At 41.3% G+C, this 18,362-nt stretch overlaps 1 protein-coding gene across 1 annotated transcript in view; it reads left to right on the forward strand.

Moving 5' to 3' along the window:
- The window catches only part of LOC146492771 (uncharacterized), a 32,678-nt gene that overhangs the window by 1,326 nt on the left and 12,990 nt on the right, over nucleotides 1-18,362 (forward strand). Inside the window, exons 2-8 of the mRNA XM_085148033.1 lie at nucleotides 5,226-5,285; nucleotides 5,697-5,717; nucleotides 5,894-6,169; nucleotides 7,340-7,427; nucleotides 7,946-8,172; nucleotides 11,757-12,044; nucleotides 14,248-14,426. Of these exons, the coding sequence (XP_085004159.1) occupies nucleotides 5,240-5,285; nucleotides 5,697-5,717; nucleotides 5,894-6,169; nucleotides 7,340-7,427; nucleotides 7,946-8,172; nucleotides 11,757-12,044; nucleotides 14,248-14,426 (1,125 nt within the window). The 5' untranslated portion in view covers nucleotides 5,226-5,239. The remainder of the gene's footprint in view (nucleotides 1-5,225; nucleotides 5,286-5,696; nucleotides 5,718-5,893; nucleotides 6,170-7,339; nucleotides 7,428-7,945; nucleotides 8,173-11,756; nucleotides 12,045-14,247; nucleotides 14,427-18,362) is intronic.

Genomic DNA, 18,362 nt, shown 5'->3' on the forward strand with positions numbered 1-18,362 from the left:
CTTCTGGCTTTGTGAGCTGTATAAGGAGGGGTTAAAGGGGGGGTGGGGGTGGAGGTGCAGAAGAGAGTACATGCAAGTCCACAGAGTGGAGCCGATCTTGAAGGTGCAGCATCTTTAGATTTGAAGTTCCACTGCTGATCACTCTGACTGGAAAATGGACACAAGGGAGAAGCTTTGGATTAGCATTCTGAACATCAGTGATGTTCAGCATTTTCTGGTGCAGAAGGGACCAGGTACCACTTAGGTGTGGCAGGTAGGAAATAGGAAAATGCTACTAGGAAAAAATAGCACTTGAAAATTGAAAAGTCATCGAGTTATAACCATCACAGCTGACCTCCATGAACATGCATTACCAGCATTGTCAGTATAAAAGATGCATGCAGCCACCATAACTCATTAGTAAGGGAAGTGTCAGTTAAGCATTTTCTCTGTTCCCATCTTGGTGTTTTGAAAGTGGATGTCAGGAGTGCACATCAACTTTTACCTCTAATAATGACCAAAGCTTAAAAAAACCAAACTTCAAGTTTCACTCAGTATGACCTGAAACCACAGAGAGAGCCTATGAAGTCATCAGGAAAATGTCTACTGAGATTGTGGAGCAAGCTAACAGAGAGCTGTTTTTACAAAGCCTTCTTTGGAAGTTTAGATGATTCGCCCCCTGCTGGCCATTAAAAGTAATTCAGGTTTAAGGCTTTTCTGCACTTCTGTGGAAGCTACTTTTATCTTTTATAGCATCTTAAGTTAATTTCTTGCAAAGTAAAGGAGTTGGAGAATAGAAGATCATAGATCACCCTCCCCCCCCCCCCCCCCCCCCCCCCCCCGAGAAATCAGCACCTCACCGCAGTGAAAGGGGGTTATAGCAAATTGGTCTCAGGGGAGGATCAGACAAAGAGCGATGGAAAACCCTAACAGATCAGCGTTCTCTGAGTCGGTTAACCTCACCTGGAAGTGGGAAATTGGGGCTCTCTCTCAGAGCCAGGCCTGTAAGGAGTGTCTGGTGACCAGGTCAGTGTAGATGGGGCCTGTTTGGGCACAGTCCAAAAAAGATAACGTGCTTTAGCCCCCCCTGTGGACCCACCACTTGTGTCGGCGGGCACTGGGGTTCGAGCAAGTGGACCCTCAGCATCACAGACTGGTTTCTGGAACACTGTGAGGCATATGAAGGTGATTTATCGTCTCAAATTCATATTTAAAGATTACAGTGCATATGATTATATTACTTTTTATTATATAGTTATATTTGATGCAGTGTGGAGGACAACACTATGTCCACCTCTTATTTCCACCTGTGCTTTCACTGGTGCAACAACACAGTTTTTGAGAGTCGAGGTACCCCAAACCTTCACTTCTTCTGATGTTATTGAGAAACTGTCACTGCTGTCTCAGTACAGGTGGAGGATATTTGACATTAGTGCACTATCATCACAGCTTATGAGTCAGACCAACCTTGAAAGGAATCAGAAGGATAATTAATGAGAGAGAAGACAAAGAAGGGGAAGTGTTTGAAGATAAGATAAAAAGTACGGAAAGACAAACAGGAAACCAGAATCAGATTGAAGCTGGGAGATGAGAGAGCTGATACTGAAACAGGAGGAGGATGGAGGTGCGATGCTGCTGCCCTCCGTCTTGTGTGGGAGAGCAGCGATGAGGTGGAAAAGGCTCTTAAATCCGTCAGTCACGATTGATGTCAGACTGATGAGATCAGCCGGAAAGATGGACCCTCCGAGCCTCTCGCCGCGGGGCGGCTGCTGGACGTGTCATACGCACTTCACTAAATGCTATGTCTCGTATAGTTTGATTGATCCTTTTAGTTATAATAGGAGACATGAGAGCTATGACCCCATTTAGACTCAGCCTCTATAAATGGACACGAGAGACTCAGCCAAAGGACAACGATTACATCTGTATCACAGGCTTCTTCGCTTATTATGACTTTCCTCTGACGCAGCGAGTGAGATGTTTAGAAAACCAGAAACTCTGGAAAATGCATCATCATACCTGCACTTAGGAAGAAATCCAAACCGGTGATGTCAGGTGTGAGTTTTGTTTCATGCACAGCCACGACTCCCACCGCACTTCACTGAGTACATATTTCATATTTTTAAAGTGGATGTGTACATTTATGTAATCAGCAGCAGCCTGTCATTTTGCCGTCAGATGCATGCTTCCTCTCAATCAATGAATCAAACCTGTGATTTATGTCTTTGCTGCAGCCCAACATGAGCACTCACACATGCAATAAGCTAATGCCACCGTAGAACATTAAAGTGAGATGATTTAAACCTTCAAAAGGGCGGCGATTAGAAAATATGCTGTGATTACTGTGTTTTCTGCAAAGGACTAAGAGCCTCCGGAACAGTTTTCCTGCCCACATTAATGCTAGGGTGTCATTTTGAAATGTCTTTACGTGTGTTGACGTGCTGAAGGAAAGTGTATGGGCTGTCACCTCTTTTTTTCTTTCTTTAAATAGCGCTCTAATCCCTCATCTGAAGGAGCTGGCAGAAACGCAGTGGCATTTTATTGTTCTCTCAGTCTGAAGATGCCGTGATTCCCTCTTTTCCACCATCCTAAGCTGGATCCAGGCAGGAAAATAAATTATACTTCCAAATATGCTGCAAAGCTGTGAAATCTGCTTTAAATTTAATAACTTTTTGCAGGCTGAAATCTGTAACCAGCAGGAAGAACCACTTTATTTGAATAAAAATTGAATATTGAATTATCAGCAGGTATTTGGCATTCCGGTTCATTTCGTCTTTGTTGTTCAGAGTTATGTGGAAGGTTCAGTAAGTTTCAAATTAAAAGCGGACATATTTAGCCCGCGTTTTGCTGAGCAGGCGTTTTGAAGTCGGTTGTGTCAGCCGCCCCATTAGAGCGGCGCTGTCGAAACAATGCCGAGGATGGAAGCAGGTGGATTGATTATTGTCATCCAAGTGTCACCCTGATCGCTGGTGTAGTGTTAGGACAGTGGATTTGTGTTGTAGATGAATGCAAGTCTTTGATGTAAATCTGCAGTTAATGGCACAATTTAATACTTCGACAGTATGTCCGTCTTTTACACCCACATGTCTTCGTGTTCCCCGACAGGATTATTACTAGCTTTTATAACAGGGTTGTGCGTACAAGATGGACACAGACGGCTGTAGACACGAAGTACATGAAGTAGTGACTCCTGTAATGCTTCTTTGACGTTCTCCTGAATACTGCATGTGTAGCTGGAGCTCATAGTGCAGCACCTACTTCTTATCTGTGAGGGGCATTTAGTTAGAAGAAAGGTGGCTTAGATGAAGTTTGGTCTTAAAATTAAAGAAGCTGAAGCAGCTGGTTTTAGACAGTGAATATAATGGGGCACTACACCAGCATAAGATGATAAAGGATTATTTTGACCTGTGAATAATGTAAGGGATGTTGCTTGTTTTTGGACTTTAGAATTTAAAAAATGAGTATAAGGTGCTGGAAATGAGCATTCAGGCCTACTTTAATGACAGCTACTCTGACTACTTGACTACTGTTTTTTTTAGCATTGATTTGCAATAATGGAGGCCTGCTCAACTGGTCAGTAATACTTGTAGTCCATTTGTAGTCCATTTGGACTACAAATAATGAAAGATCAGAGTATACACCTCAGTGGCCACATCATTAGTCACACCTTACTGTATCAGGTTAGACTGTATTATTTGTAATAATGGATTGGATTTATATAGCACTTTTTAAGGCACCCAAAGTGCTTTACAATGCCACTATTCATTCACTCTCACATTCACACACTGGTGGAGGCAAGCTACGGTTGTAGCCACAGCTGCCCTGGGGCAGGCTGACAGAAGCGCCATCGGCCCCTCTGGCCAACATCAGTAGGTGGTAGGTAAAGTGTCTTGCCCAAGGACACAACGACCAGGACAGAGAGCCCGGGGATTGAACCGGCGACCTTCTGGTTACAGATACGCTTCCCAACCCCCCACGGTCGCCGTGAATGTAGCATACATTCAACAAGGTGCTGGAAAGATTCCTCAGAGATTTAGGCCTATGTTGGTGTGAAAGCATCACACAGTTGCTCCTGATTTGTTGACCGCACATCCATGATGTGATCCTACCATTTCAATACATCCCAAAGGGAAAGATTGAGATCTGGCGACTGTGAAGGCCATTTAAGTAGAGTGAGCTGGTTGTCATGTCCAAGAAAGTAGTTCTAGATGATGTGGTTTTGTGACATGGTGAATTCTCCGGCTGGTCGATGGGTACACTGTGCTTGTAAGAGATGGACATAGTCAGAAACAATACTCAGGGAGGCTGATGATAAGAAACTATAATCCCCACCACCACCCTGAACCACAGATACAAGACACGATGGAAACTGTGGTTTCATGTTGTTCATGCAAAATGCTGCTAAAATGCTGCTAAAAATGCTGCTAAAAATCCCTAAATGTTCATTAGATATTTGCATTAACCAGTTTATGTTGTTAAACTTTCTAGTCCTTTTTGTTTCTAGCTGTTTCATCGTGTCTGTCTTAATCTTTCATCTAATTATCCCACCTTAATAACTATTCTACTACTGCTTAGTGTAAGCCTGTGCAGTTGCAGCTAAAGGTCAGTCCCCTCGTGCCAGCTGGCTCCTGTCCAGCTCATCATCCCAAAAGTAGTGGCTGTGCACTCTTGCATTTAAATATCTACTTTCTCTTCATTTACTCTTCATCTTTTTTCTCCTCTTGATTCCTCCCCTCGTCCTCCGTTGCAGTTTGCGATCCTGTGTCGTGAGTGGAAAGCCGATTATCTCCCAGCACCACAGGAGACACGAGGAGCCGCTGTTCAGCTCACGCAGCACAACATCACCTTTTTGTCTCGAAGACACTTTATCTATAAAACTTGACTTAATAACATATTTGACTTTGCAACAGCACTATAGGTTTTCTTGCCAAAGAGTGTTGCGGAAGTCTACTCTTAGACATTTAACGAGCTAATTTGCGAAAAGCTCTTAATGCCGCACAGCGGTGCAAAGAATTTAAGGGTGGGCGGGGTTGGGTGCTTCTCCTCAGCTTGAGGACAAAAATTGAAGTTGGCATGCTTCTACCTTAGCGAGGTGTTTCTAAATTAAACACAGAAGATAACAAATATATCTTGTCAAATAAAATTATGGGAAACGTTGCTTTTTTTTGAAAACCTGGAGCCACGATCCTGCTATAAAAAGCCTTTTTTAATTTGTTTTGTGGGTTTCTCTTCTCTTTTGTGCACAGATCAACTGTTCAAGATGAAAGTAATCGGCGCCGCAGTGCTCAGCGTCCTGTTCTGCACGGGTAAGCAAGAACATAATCAGTCACTAGGGAGAGAGTTTAGATAGATGAACTGTTGAAACAGACTTCCTGCAAAACCACATTTGTTTTAACTGGGTGATTAGCATGGATGCTGTGAAAGCCTCACCAAAGAAGCTAAAACACGTTGTGATCTAGTTAATTTCCACTTATTTCCTTTCATTTCGCCTGTAATGAAGAATCTGGCTCTTTGTTTTTGTATCCGGTCTATTGTTAGCTGTCGTTATTGGCGGCATTTACATTTCAAATGCTTTAATGCTTTCTGTGGAAGCTGTGTGGTTTTTCACTCGGAACAAAGGAAATGATTTAAAGGTTTTTGTATAATCCAGCAGACTAAAAAGAAATGCGCATTAAAATAAACTCATTTTAAACTAATCTTTTGTTGTTTTCCCACAGTTCTGCCAGCATCGGCAAAAGGTAAAAATGGTTGTTTGGATGTTAATGCACGCCTGAGAACGCTCTTTGAGGATTATTTTATTATATACATGACAAAGACAGAGTGTTTGTGCTTTCAGGTTAAAGCCAAGTATAAAAACTAACAAAAAGAGTAACTCAACATATCTAATAAAAAACATCTTGATTGCTTCTACCAGTAAAAACAGAACACAGGACAGCTTTCTTTGGCGAGGACGTCCACATCGATGTCCCACGCGGGAATGGCAGCGAGGTCATCTTTAAATCTGCGACCAGCGAGTCCTACGACATGCCGCTGATCACAGCGGGGAAAGTGGTGAATCACAACATTTCCTATTCCAACACTTTGGGCTACCTGGTGCTGGAGGACGTGCAGGAGCAGAACGAGGGCACGTACATCATCAAGGACACCAACAATCCGAACACTGAAAGGCACTTCAAACTCATCGTCAAGGGTATGCCTCCCTCTGTCTTCTTCATGTGCTTTAACTCAGCGGTCTCCAACCTTTTTTGCGCCACGGACCGGTTTATGCCCGACAATATTTTCACGGACCGGCCTTTAAGGTGTCGCGGATAAATACAACAAAATAAAACTATTCATAACACACGTGAAAAGACCCAGGAAAACCGAGTTAACGATAAAAACGATAACAAAATAACGCTGAAAACCGATAAAAACCCTGAAAACCATACATTTCACACCTAAACCTCAACTCTCGCGGCCCGGTACCAAACGACTCACGGGTCCGAGGCCCGGGGGTTGGGGACCGCTGCTTTAAGTTATATTTTTTTAAATGTGGTTTGGAAACAGGAAAAACGCTGCACATGAGATTCTGGTGAAATACGAAAGAGACATTCTGTGCAGGTCGGCAAAGAAATTATAAACGTCCTCTATGATCGGTCTTGATTTTTTTAAATTTCACGTATCTTACAGCAAAGATTGTTCAACTCAAACACACAAAAAAGACCAGGTTTTACTTGCAGGAAGCCAGAAAACACAAATTAGTCACCATCTTAAAAGGAAACACAACACGTCATGTTAGATGACTCAAAAGCACTTTGGGGCGTCTCTTGTGTTTTTAAAAATGTGCTTTGTAAATAAAGTGACTTTACTTGACATAAGTTTGATAAGATACACACTGTGCTTTATGTACATGAAGATACAGGACCCATGTTGACAATAGTGCAGAAGAGAGGCGAAGAAGAGAGCGCTGACAGGGTGGAGTGAAGGGTGAAGACGAGTGTCAGGAGCGATTATGACTAAAGGATAGCAGCAAGAGTGTAGATGATAGCGAGAGGTGGTGCTGACAAAAAGACAGAAGCCAGAGGTGGAGGTGGCACAGATGGAGATCAGTGGAACAGCTCAGGTTAAGCAGGTGGAGACAAAGTCAGAGAACCAAGAGATGTTTGTACACGTGCAGAGGTCAGATAGTAGATATGCTGGACAGACGATGGTAAAGATGGAGCTGCCAGGCAGGAGGAAAAGAGGAAGATGACAGAGACAAAGGAGGACATGAGAGGGTTGAGATTTCTCCTGAGAGTTTAATATTTACACTGAGGTGACTTTCGCCACAACATGACAAATTTCTCATCTTTGACTGTTTGTTCTCTGTGTCGATGATCAGACTGCGCCTTGGAGCAAATTGTCAAATACGGAGAAACCTACTACATCCATCTTAGCAACATTAAAGGACCCATCACCCTGGAGTTCAGGTATGGTCATGTTAATCAGTACCAAAGCTGGAATCATTTTCTTTACAGATTGTTTGAATGTTTTGACTTAAACAAGAACAGTGTGATGAGAAGATCCTGGAAATGGTTAAAAACAAAAGCAAACATGCCATAAAATCTAGAAAAAGGGAACACAAAGCAGAAATCTAGAGATAACAGATGGGTGGGTGACAAAGGCCAAAGGGCTGTATACACAGAGGACTGATCACAGGTGGGAACATCCAGGGAAACATTAAGGAAAAGCACAGAAGACATACAAAGACACACATGACAGAGAGAGGGGACGACTAGAAACACACAAAGGAATAACAATAAAACACAGACAGAAGCTGCTCTCCAGCTCCTTCTGTGTTACATCTTTTATGTGTTGAAATAAGCCAGAAATGAATTAATAAAGAGAAGAAGAAACAGGTCGGTTAACATCTCTGGAAACATCCTTAATCGCAGTCACTGCGTTACTTTATCCGTTCTGTATTATTCTGATTTTTCACCGTTTTTAGGCCCAGTCCGTCTCAACTTAATCAGTCAGAGACGCAGTACACAACCGAGCCTCCACCTGTGGTGCTGTACGACCAGACGGGTGTGTTGGCAGAAGAATACATGAAACGCCTCAGCGTGTCGGAGAAGCGTGTGGTGCTGCACTCGGTCAGGATGACAGATGAAGGCAGCTTTACAGTAAAAGACAGCGAGGGCAAAGTCAAGATTCGGACTTGTCTGAATGTCAGAGGTAAGTGGAGATCAGAGCTTTACAGCATCCTGTCGGCTTTAATCGATCACTCAGTGTCAAAGTGAGTATTTCTGTGTGGGTGCAGATGCTTTGTGCCTCTGACTTCCTGTCAGTCAGCAGCTCTTTTCTTTGTATTTTACTTAAATTCTACCACAACTCTTGTTTATTTTCACTGAAACTTATTTGCACTTCATGTATTATTTTTTCTGCTTGACTCTGTGCCCCCCAACTGGGGTTTGCGTGTGTAGTTCTTAACCACACAAGCCTAAGGCTACACTTTTAAAATTTTGCCTGGGGAGAAAAAAATCCAATTTAGTCAATAAAGTAAAGTGTCAGGTAAAAATACAGAACCTTGGGCTCTATGCATGAAAATAACTTTTGATGCACAGTAAGGCTAATTTAAAATATTGTTAGTTCAGAGTGTGATTTGAAATAGAGATTATAAAGTTTTTGCAATATTTTTCTACCTAATCAAAAGTGACAAAAAAGCCACGAGACAATCGTTCAGCTGGTGTTACTGAAGTCTTAACTTCAGCTCTTCTAATTTGTTCCTGAGGAAATAAAAAGCACTCAATCTTGTGTTTATTGCACTCACAGTAGTAACAGATGGCCTCCTCAGTTGTGATTGGCAGTCTCCAATTTTCTCTTAATAAATATGTCCTGGAACCAGAAAAAGGGTCTCTAGAGGTTAAGTAGCTGAGTAGCTCCATGTCCCCGGTTATTTATTAAAGCCTCCATAGTTTTTAATAAGTGATTTGCTTTTTGTGCTTTTCATGTTTTCCTAGATTTTCGCTAAATGGTCATGTTGGCTGAGTGCCACTGTCTTAAAATCCTTAATCTCAGAAAAGGTCAAAGTCTTTATTAAATATATTAAAAAAAGGTTAAAACCACCTATAGGGATTTTGAGCTCAATCAAAAACACATTTACTTTGGCGAAGGTTACAGAGCCAAAATATTACAACTGAAGACTGATAAATATCACTGAAATTAAAACACCGCTGAGTTTCTACAGCAACACAAGAGCTTCTGTGAGGCTGGTCTTTGAGCTAAATGCCAACATTTACATACTTTCATGCAGATAATGTAGTTATGTAGCATTTTAATTAACTAGTATTATAACAATATACGGCTAAGCCTCGTGGGAGACTTTATTATGAGTAATGTAGATGTTCTTTTTCATAACTGTGTGGTTTTGTGTTTCAATGTCATGAGTAATTTATCTCATTGGGAGGATGAATGTCCACCAAATTTCATTAATCAAACTCATTAACCTCTAATCAGTTCATCACGTTTTAGTCCAGCCTCAGTGCAGCAGACTCATTGAATGAATGATTGATATGTTGCTTCATGCTCAATAGTTTCTCCGTGCTCCACCAAGTCAGAGTGGGGTCCTTCCTGCCCACTTTTGTTTGTCAGGGGTGTGAAAGGGAACTGAAACGCAGGACTCACAGACACAAAGGAATAAAGTGAAAACAAATTTTTTATTAGGAGGAATGTCATAGTTCATAAATGAGGCTCAAAATGCAAAACAGATGTTCAACACACTCAATTGCAGGAACCTAAGAGGGAAAATTAACAGTTGCTGATGCAAAGGACGAAGGGAAACTGGGGCAATATAAACACAGACACTGAGGGTTAATCAGGGAGTTAGACACAGCTGAGCCTCAAAGCACAGGTGAAAGTAATCAGGAAAACGATACAAGGGAAGTAAAACTAAATTTAAAACACAACTAACTAACAAACTAAAACAAAAAGGAACTAAACTGGGAAACTGAAGACACAACAGTAAACTCAAAATGAGAAGTCAACAAAAGAAGAACCCGAGGAAACTAATACTTTTGTACGAGCAGTAACTGTAACTAAACTTAAGAAACAAAAAGATCATGTAAGACACAGCTGTCGAACTACAGGCCTCGAGGGCCGGTGTCCTGCAGGTTTTAGGCTACGTTCACACTGCAGGTCTTAATGCTCAATTCCGATTTTTTGATCAAATCCGATTTTTTTGTCTGCTCGTTCACACTACAAATAAAATGCGACAGCAAACGCGCTCTAGTGTGAACGCTCAAAGCGGCCGCATGCGCAAAAGAAGACGTCACACACAACGCGCTGTGTTTAGACCCAGAGCAAACAGGATTGTTTGACTGATGGCCCTTAATATAAAGACTTCGGACTTTACGTTTCCCAATTTTTGCTTTAAGTTATTTTGTTATTTACATAGTAATGAAAATAACCTAATAATGATCCTTATTGCTGTTTTAGAGGAGCGGTGCTTCAAAGGATAGTTGCAGATTTCTGTCAGAATCTGCAGATTATACAGTACAAATAAAATGTTCACGTTTCTCCAACGCTGTCTTCCCAACAGTTTCACTGACATCTACACGGGATGGCCAGGAAGCGTTCGCGATGTCTTCTCCAGTGCTGATAATTGGCATCTGTCTTGTGTCGGTGACGCAAAAGACGGATTTAATGCAATTTGACCATTCAAACAGCAGTCTCTTTCTAAAACATCGGATATGTATCGGATTCAGTACCACATACAAAAGTGACCCAGATCGGATTTGAAAATATCGGATTTGTGCCGTTCACACTGTCATACCATGATCAGATATGGGTCGCATAGGGTCAAAAAAATCGGATTTGATGCGCTTTCGCCTGCAGTGTGAACGTAGCCTTAGATGTGTCTTTGAACCAACACAGCTGATTGAAATGGCTAAATGACCTCCTCAACATGTCTTGAAGTTCTCCAGAGGCTGGTAATGAACTAATCATTTGATTCAGGTGTGTTGACCCAGGGTGAGATCTAAAACCTGCAGGACACCGGCCCTCGAGGCCTGGAGTCCGACACCCCTGATGTAAGATATGAAGACAAACAGAAAACCAAACAGATATTAATCTCCGGCTCTCTGCCACTGCATGTCTTTTATCCTGTCTTCCTTCTCTCATCCCATGCAGCAGATGGCCCCGCCCCTCCCTGAGCCTGGTTCTGCTGGAGGTTTCTTCCTGTTAAAAGGGAGTTTTTCCTTCCCCCTGTTGCCAAAGTGCTTGCTCATAGGGGGTCATCATTGGGTTTTTCTCTGTACGTATTACTGTAAGGTCTGCCTTACTGTAATAGGTACAGCGCCTTGAGGCGACTGTTGTTGTGATTTGGTGCTGTATAAATAAAATTGAATTTAATTGAACTGAATATTGTTTAATAAGATTTTAAAAAGTCCAAAAGATATACAACCCTGAGTCTCACTGGCCTAAAGATAATCTGGGAAAAAACATATCCCTGTTTTATTATTATTAAACATTTCCATATGTTTACATGTAATTTTCACCAGTGCAGCACAATGGTCTGTTTTAAAGACAACTATTTTGCTGACCCCTTGTCTTGGGTTAGGACAGCAGGGCATCACCAGACCCCCACTAATGCAGGTTGGCTGGCTCATATGATTACGTTTTAAGCTATTGTGGTGAGCCGCATCAGATTTAAGTTTTATATTTGCTGCATTTAGAAAAATTAGTCTTCCAACAGGTTAAATCCAGTTTAAATTTCTCTGAACACACACACAGAACTATGTGTGTTTTTTGGTCTGCCACAGATCACCTGTATTTCAAGCACCTCGCCTATGGAGACAACTTCAACATGCAGCTCCACCTGCCCTACTCCAGCGTCAACGTCGTCTTCAAGCCCAAATCAGACAGTCGGGGCCGAGCCATCGTGGAGGAGGGGGTTGTGGTGACGCCGATGGACCCGCTGCTGGAGGGCAGGGTGAACGTGGAGGGTTCACATCTCACCTTGAAGAAGGTCCAAGTGTCTGACTCGGGTGTCTTCAATGTGACAGACCTGGCTGGGCATCTTGTGGCTGCCGTCTACATAGATGTAGCCCGTAAGTGAAAAAACACACTTAAATGAACAACATGCTCTGTATTGCTGTTGGCTAACTAGCATAATAAACTAATTAGCATAATTGTTGTATTGTAAAAATGCAAATAAAGACACAGAGAGGGCTGCTAGCATGTTTGCAAGCAGTGTTGGGAAGGTTACTTTTAAAATGTATTCCATTACAGAATACAGAATACATGCCCCAAAATGTATTCTGTAACGTATTCCGTTACGTTACTCAATGAGAGTAACGTATTCTGAATACTTTGGATTACTTAATATATTATCATGCTGTTTACAACTACATGAATGTACTATTGCTGTGATTTATTACTGTTACTGAAGGTCCGCGGCTCCGAACCGTAGTAAAGGGACCTCTGGCTAATACGGTGGGTTCTGTGTCGGGCTCGTAGCCGAAAACTAGCTTTACTTTGTTGTCTGGGCAGTGTTGCCAACTTAGCGACTTTGTCGCTATATTTAGCGAGTTTTCAGACCCCCTTAGCTACTTTTTCTGGTGTTATTGGAGACTTATTGATGATGACTTTTTGACGTTTTTGGAGGAAAACACGAACACGCTGTACAGTCGAGTCTTAATAGCTTACTTACAACTGGGCTCGTCAGGCACTCTTTTTGGCTGCAGTGGTTATTATTATATTTACATGCTTCCAGCTCCCGTTTTTGCTCGACGACAGCTCGTACTTTTCCTCCCTCCCTCGCTCACAGACACATGACGTGTATGGCTGCGGCAGTCCATTCTCCCTGCAGCACGGACTACACTGCCTATGATGCTACATTCTTTAGAGCTATACCGGTAGCATTCTGCTTATTAGCTTAGCACAACAACAACAAGCAGAGAGAGAGCGGCACCCTGTAACCATGGCAACCGTAACGCTGCCACCTGGAACAACAGAACGTAGCTGTCAAACAAAACCCAAACAGTCCTGACCCGCCACAATATGAAACAGGGAAGTACCGCCGTGTAATCCATTTATTTCAACAAAGTAACTGTATTCTAAATACCACCTTTTTAAACGGTAACTGTAACGGAATACAGTTACTCATATTTTGTATTTTAAATACGTAACGGCGGTACATGTATTCTGTTACTCCCCAACACTGTTTGCAAGTCAGTGTAATACAATATGAACTACATGAACAAAGGCTGGAAGCAAAGAGAGACAGAGCACCGGGCTTAACATCAAACTTTTATCATATTCAAACTCACGCTGAGAAGTTGGAGCATCAGAATCAATACAGAGAGAGGAAAGTGCCTCTGACTGATAAATGAAGGACAAATGATGCCTGAAATCATTTCCAGCTTTTTTGCACCTAATGGGACCGTAGATTACAAAAGAACCTCGTGTTGTATTAAATAAGACTTGAAGCCTAGATTTCAAATCAAAAACTCATTAGGAAAGTTTTTGCTGAGTCATAGATGAACTGAGCTGTGAGATAACTTCCTCAGCCAGACGAGTTGCCCCCTGCTGGAAATGAAAAAAGCATTTTTTTCCTGCATTTTTTGCAGCTTAGCATTTCAGGTCCAGAGGCTACATACAGCTGTTATACATTCATTTCTGATTTTCCCTTTTTTAAAGATCAGACACTGAAGCTGGTCTTTCTGTGTCACAGCGTAGTCATAAATATTAATAATTTAAGCAATAACATGCTGAAGGATGTACAACACTGCAGGCTGCTGACATTTATGTCTCTGCGTGCCCTCGATGTATTTCTATTTTTATATAAAGTGTAATACAAAGAGAATCAGAAGAGCAGAAACCAATGAATAATAAATAAAAATTGGTGACATTTTACTGTAATACATCCAGTTTAACATTTGTGAGTAATATTTATAAATATAATAAATGCAAGTGGATAAGAGTACCTTAAATCCCCACATCTGATCGTTTAATTCCTCCTGAGGAGAAAACGCATGATATTTATCATGGCTCTGCAGTTGTGTTTTTCTGTATTATAGTTCACCATGTTAAATTCTTATTTATTTCTTATCAGTTTTATGCGGGCGATGCACATGTGCACGGATGACTGACGCGTTAACAACAGAAAATGATGAGATTCAAAGGAGGCAGAGATGAAAGCTGATATCTGTTCTTTCAGGGTTTTGAAGCATCATTCCTGTTGTCACAGAAGACTCATTATTTCTCGCCATGGTTGTTTTTTCCTTACCCGTCCTCGTCTGTCTCGCTCAGCTTATAAGCTGCCTCCCCTGACTCTGGCCATCCTCTCGCTGCTGGGCGTGGTTGCCCTCATGCTGCTGGCGTGCCTGCTCTCCTGCATCTATAAAGTACATAAGAGGAACGAGAAGAACAAGAAGTTGACGCTTCTTGCTCAGCAGGCTGGCAAGAGTGACGGCGAGGCTTTCAGACAGGTAACCCCCATCTTTAGTTCTTTATTTCTCTTGGTGGTGTAAAAGAAAGCGAGCAGTAGGACAGTGATGTCTGTGATGGGAGGGAGAGGCAGACGGTCCCGCTCCTGCTGTGGGAGTGAAGATGGTCAGCTGGTCAGCTTCCTCCCCTGCGGTGCTGCACCAGGCAAACATGTTCACACCCAAATTAAACAGATCACCGTTGCTGAGGATGACTCAGTGGAATTGAACTACAAAGGAACATTCCCGAAACTGATATCCAGGGATGCTAACACAGATAAAAGGACCCTGAATTTAAATAACATAGAAAAAACATGCACACCTTTTTTATAAACATAAATACACATACACACAAAAACTAGTTTTGATAAATTAAGACATACATAAAGACATCGGACCATGTATACACATGATTTTGGAGCAAGTAGCAAGTCAAGCCTGATACTGCAAAACTGTGATTTTTTTACTTCCATTTCTTGTTATCATACGATTCTTATTCTTATTCACTAATGAATTCTGGGTACTACACACAGCTGTAGCTTACATACTTACCGACCTTGCCAGAGTCCTTTGCTCTGAACTGCACAGTTGCAGAAGTGAGACCAGCGCATCCACATCTCCTTTTCTCCACCTCTTCTTCTTCAAATGATTTTTTAATTGCTCCATTAATAGCTCGAGGTGCAATAGAGTGACTTTTATATGTTAATGATGAGTTTATTGCTAAAGACCAGAACCAAAATGAGGCTTGTGCATGTGCATAACATTTCATGATGACTAAGAAGGTAAAAGAGCACAGATGGCTTTATTCACACAGTTTTATTTGTGAGTCTGCACAGAGTTTTATGCCTCTGGGCTCTGGTATTTTTTTAGAGATTGCACTGTGCAGGATACTCATGATTAGTTTCATTTTAATAATTAAAAAAAAAAGAAAAATCCATAATAAATGTTTCTTAAATGGAGCAGGAATTGTTTAGAACCCAGCAGGTAAAAAAATAGATTTTCAGTTCATTTGTTCATGATTTATAGTAATTTAGTGCCGTTAATCAGCCTTTAGAGAGTCTGTGTTGTTTTTAAAAAGTAGTTCTAACACAAAGCCTTTTTGAGCTGCGGTTATTATTTTGTTTCTCATTCTTGAAATGTCAATTTTGAATAAAATATATTTTAATTAAGCTGAGCCTGCAGAGACAAAAACAAACAGGTGACTGTTTTCCAATCAGCTCTTTAAAATCCTCGCTTTCTTTGATTCACCTGCTCATTACCGACTGATCAACTGACGGAGTGGATGATTTAGAAGAGTTGACAGTTAACCCCGGCTGCTCACCCGGCGTCTCCAGGAGGCGGTTTGTTAACCGAGTGAATTTATGGTTTCCCATTAAAACCCCATTACACACCAAACAGATGACTCGCCTATAGAAAGCACCTAAACATCACGCTCAGCGATCGATCGCTGCGCCGAGGGGACGCCGGTTCGATATGAGCAACCAAACTGTTTGAGGAAAATGTTCAGATCAATTTTATGAGCATTTAATAGAAAAGGCAGCGAATGCTTAAATCAGTCTGCCTGATAAATGAAGAAATAAGAATTCAGTCTTTTGATGTAATTAAAAATAGTTGGCAGGGTTAATCGTTCAGCTTCGAACTAATTTAGACAGAAAATAACAGTTTTTTTACTGTTTTAACTAAAAGCTGACTGTGAGGTCATTAAAACTAGTAGAGCGTTAACACTTTGCTGCCCATTAAATGATCCTTTACACCGATTGGACCAATTAAAAACCTGCTGCAGGCAGATGGCTCACTCATTGTAAACAAACCAGCTACAGCCACAGAGACTGATGGCCCTGCAGATCCTATTAGAGGATACCAAATGTTTACAATAGCAATATGTCACATTAATTACTTAATGGAAAGGCTAAATTCACAGTTGTGTCACGACGGATGGATAATTAATGTTTCGGATTTTGCATTTTAAGCTGGATTCTCATCAAAAATCTAAATGTTTTATGGTTTAATCTTAGAGCTGCTTCACATTTCAGTTACTTTTTTAATTTGTAGATTAGGTGACATGTCTTCAGCCCATGTAGGCGGGTTTTATTTTTGCATTTAGTGCACGATCCCCAATCCACAAATACATTTTAGCTTTATTAACCAATGATAATGGGACAAAAATAAAAATACGAGGTATCTTCCAGTCATCACAGAAACATAAATGCACCCACTGATTTTTATGCTCTCTGTGTTTTTTAAAATATTTAAGATGTTCGATTGAAAACTGTTATGGTGCGTTAATGTTGTTTATCTTGCTTCATGAGTGTTTAGTGAATCGAAAGTACGAGCGTGAATAGAGGCCTTCATGCTCTCAGCAGGATGTCTCTGATTTCTTGGCCCGGCTAACGCTGATGCATGTGCGTTGCGTTTTCTCCCTCTTACTTTAAGGAGCCTCACACGGAGCCTCTTCTTGGTGAGAGAATTGCGTTCTGGCCTCTTTTACTGCTGCTCTCCCTTCTTCGTTTTGGTGTCTGAACAGATGTGTTGCTTTTGTGGCAAATAAGTTCCTTGATCAACTGGCTTTTGTGCGACCCGACCATTGGTGACAGTTTCAAAAACGATGTGTTCAGTGTGTTTGAGATTGTATGAAGCCATTAAAGATATTGAGCACCGGCACACTCGATAAATCCTGGACACGAGAGAAACTGCTATCAATCCTAATGAACAAGCAGAGGTTGATCGAAGACCTAATTTGACAAAAAGTCGATAAATTACCGTAAGTGGATCTGGCTCTACGACTTGGAACAAACTGTTTCTGTGATCCTTGCAGACTTTCAGTAGTCATGTGACTGAGCTGCATCCTTTTTAATTCACTTTATAAGGTTATTATGTGGATGGAGTGTGATTGCTCCACATTAATGGGGTAAAGAATGCAATATTCCACAGTGGTCCTACAAAATTAGGCAGTTCCTCTGTTTTTACTTTCAAAAAATGAGATTTGAATTAAGAAAATCAGTTTAGATGTTATATCTTATCCAGGTTTCACAGCTCAGTCAACTTTAGGAATTGTCTCGCAGGATTTCAGTCACAGTTTTGAGCCAGGTCGGGGTGCAAACACCAGAAAACACCCATTTTAACAAGTCATTTAATCCATTATTAAGTCTCAAGTTTTTTAAAACAAGTAATAATCTCAGTTGATGAAGAGGAGGGCTGTTTCTGCTTGGCTCCGTCTGAGTTTGGGAACAACAGAAACAGCTTTACTTGCTTTAACAAAAAAAAACTTTGATTTTTTTTAAAGTTTCCCTCCACTCAGAAATTGTATTTTCACTAGTGGTTCTGCCTCCAGTGTTCAAAGTTCGTCTGGAAATATAACTTTAAGGTGTTCAAGCAGGAATGAAGATGCTACGTTAGCTGTGGTTCAATAGACGACTTTCACTAGCATGATGTGGAAACTTGAGGTTTGATTTGCACATATATTGAAAATAACCCTTCAGTGGTGTATAGGAGACACCTTATAGAGCAAAAGTATTACAATTTTGAAGTGGAAGACATTTGCATATTCATAAATTCAGGATTTCCCATTAAGACGGAGGGCGACTATGTCATTTTATGCATTTCCAGGAGGCTAATTAACCTTTTTTTAAGGGAAAAACTCGGACTCGAATCCTTCTTTTAAACAGAGTCTGCACACATGTCTGGAGGGGATCTTTAAACTTCAGTATAGTGATTGAATGACCTGTTGAGATGGCTTTAACCTCCTCAATATTGGCGTAACTTCAGCTGGGAATTTCTAACTTTGAGAAAGTCACGCCGATATCACGTGTGGCGCTTTGGTTCCAGCATCAGTGAAATATTCCCGCTCCTTCCCTCCGCTTCTTCTCTCCCCCACTGCTGGTAAAACCTCAGAGCACTGCAGTTACTCATAAACAGTGTGGTTATGATAACTGCTCATAC

This window comes from Neolamprologus multifasciatus, chromosome 22, assembly GCF_963576455.1.
Source record: "Neolamprologus multifasciatus chromosome 22, fNeoMul1.2, whole genome shotgun sequence".
In the NCBI taxonomy this organism is placed as follows: Eukaryota; Metazoa; Chordata; class Actinopteri; order Cichliformes; family Cichlidae; genus Neolamprologus; species Neolamprologus multifasciatus.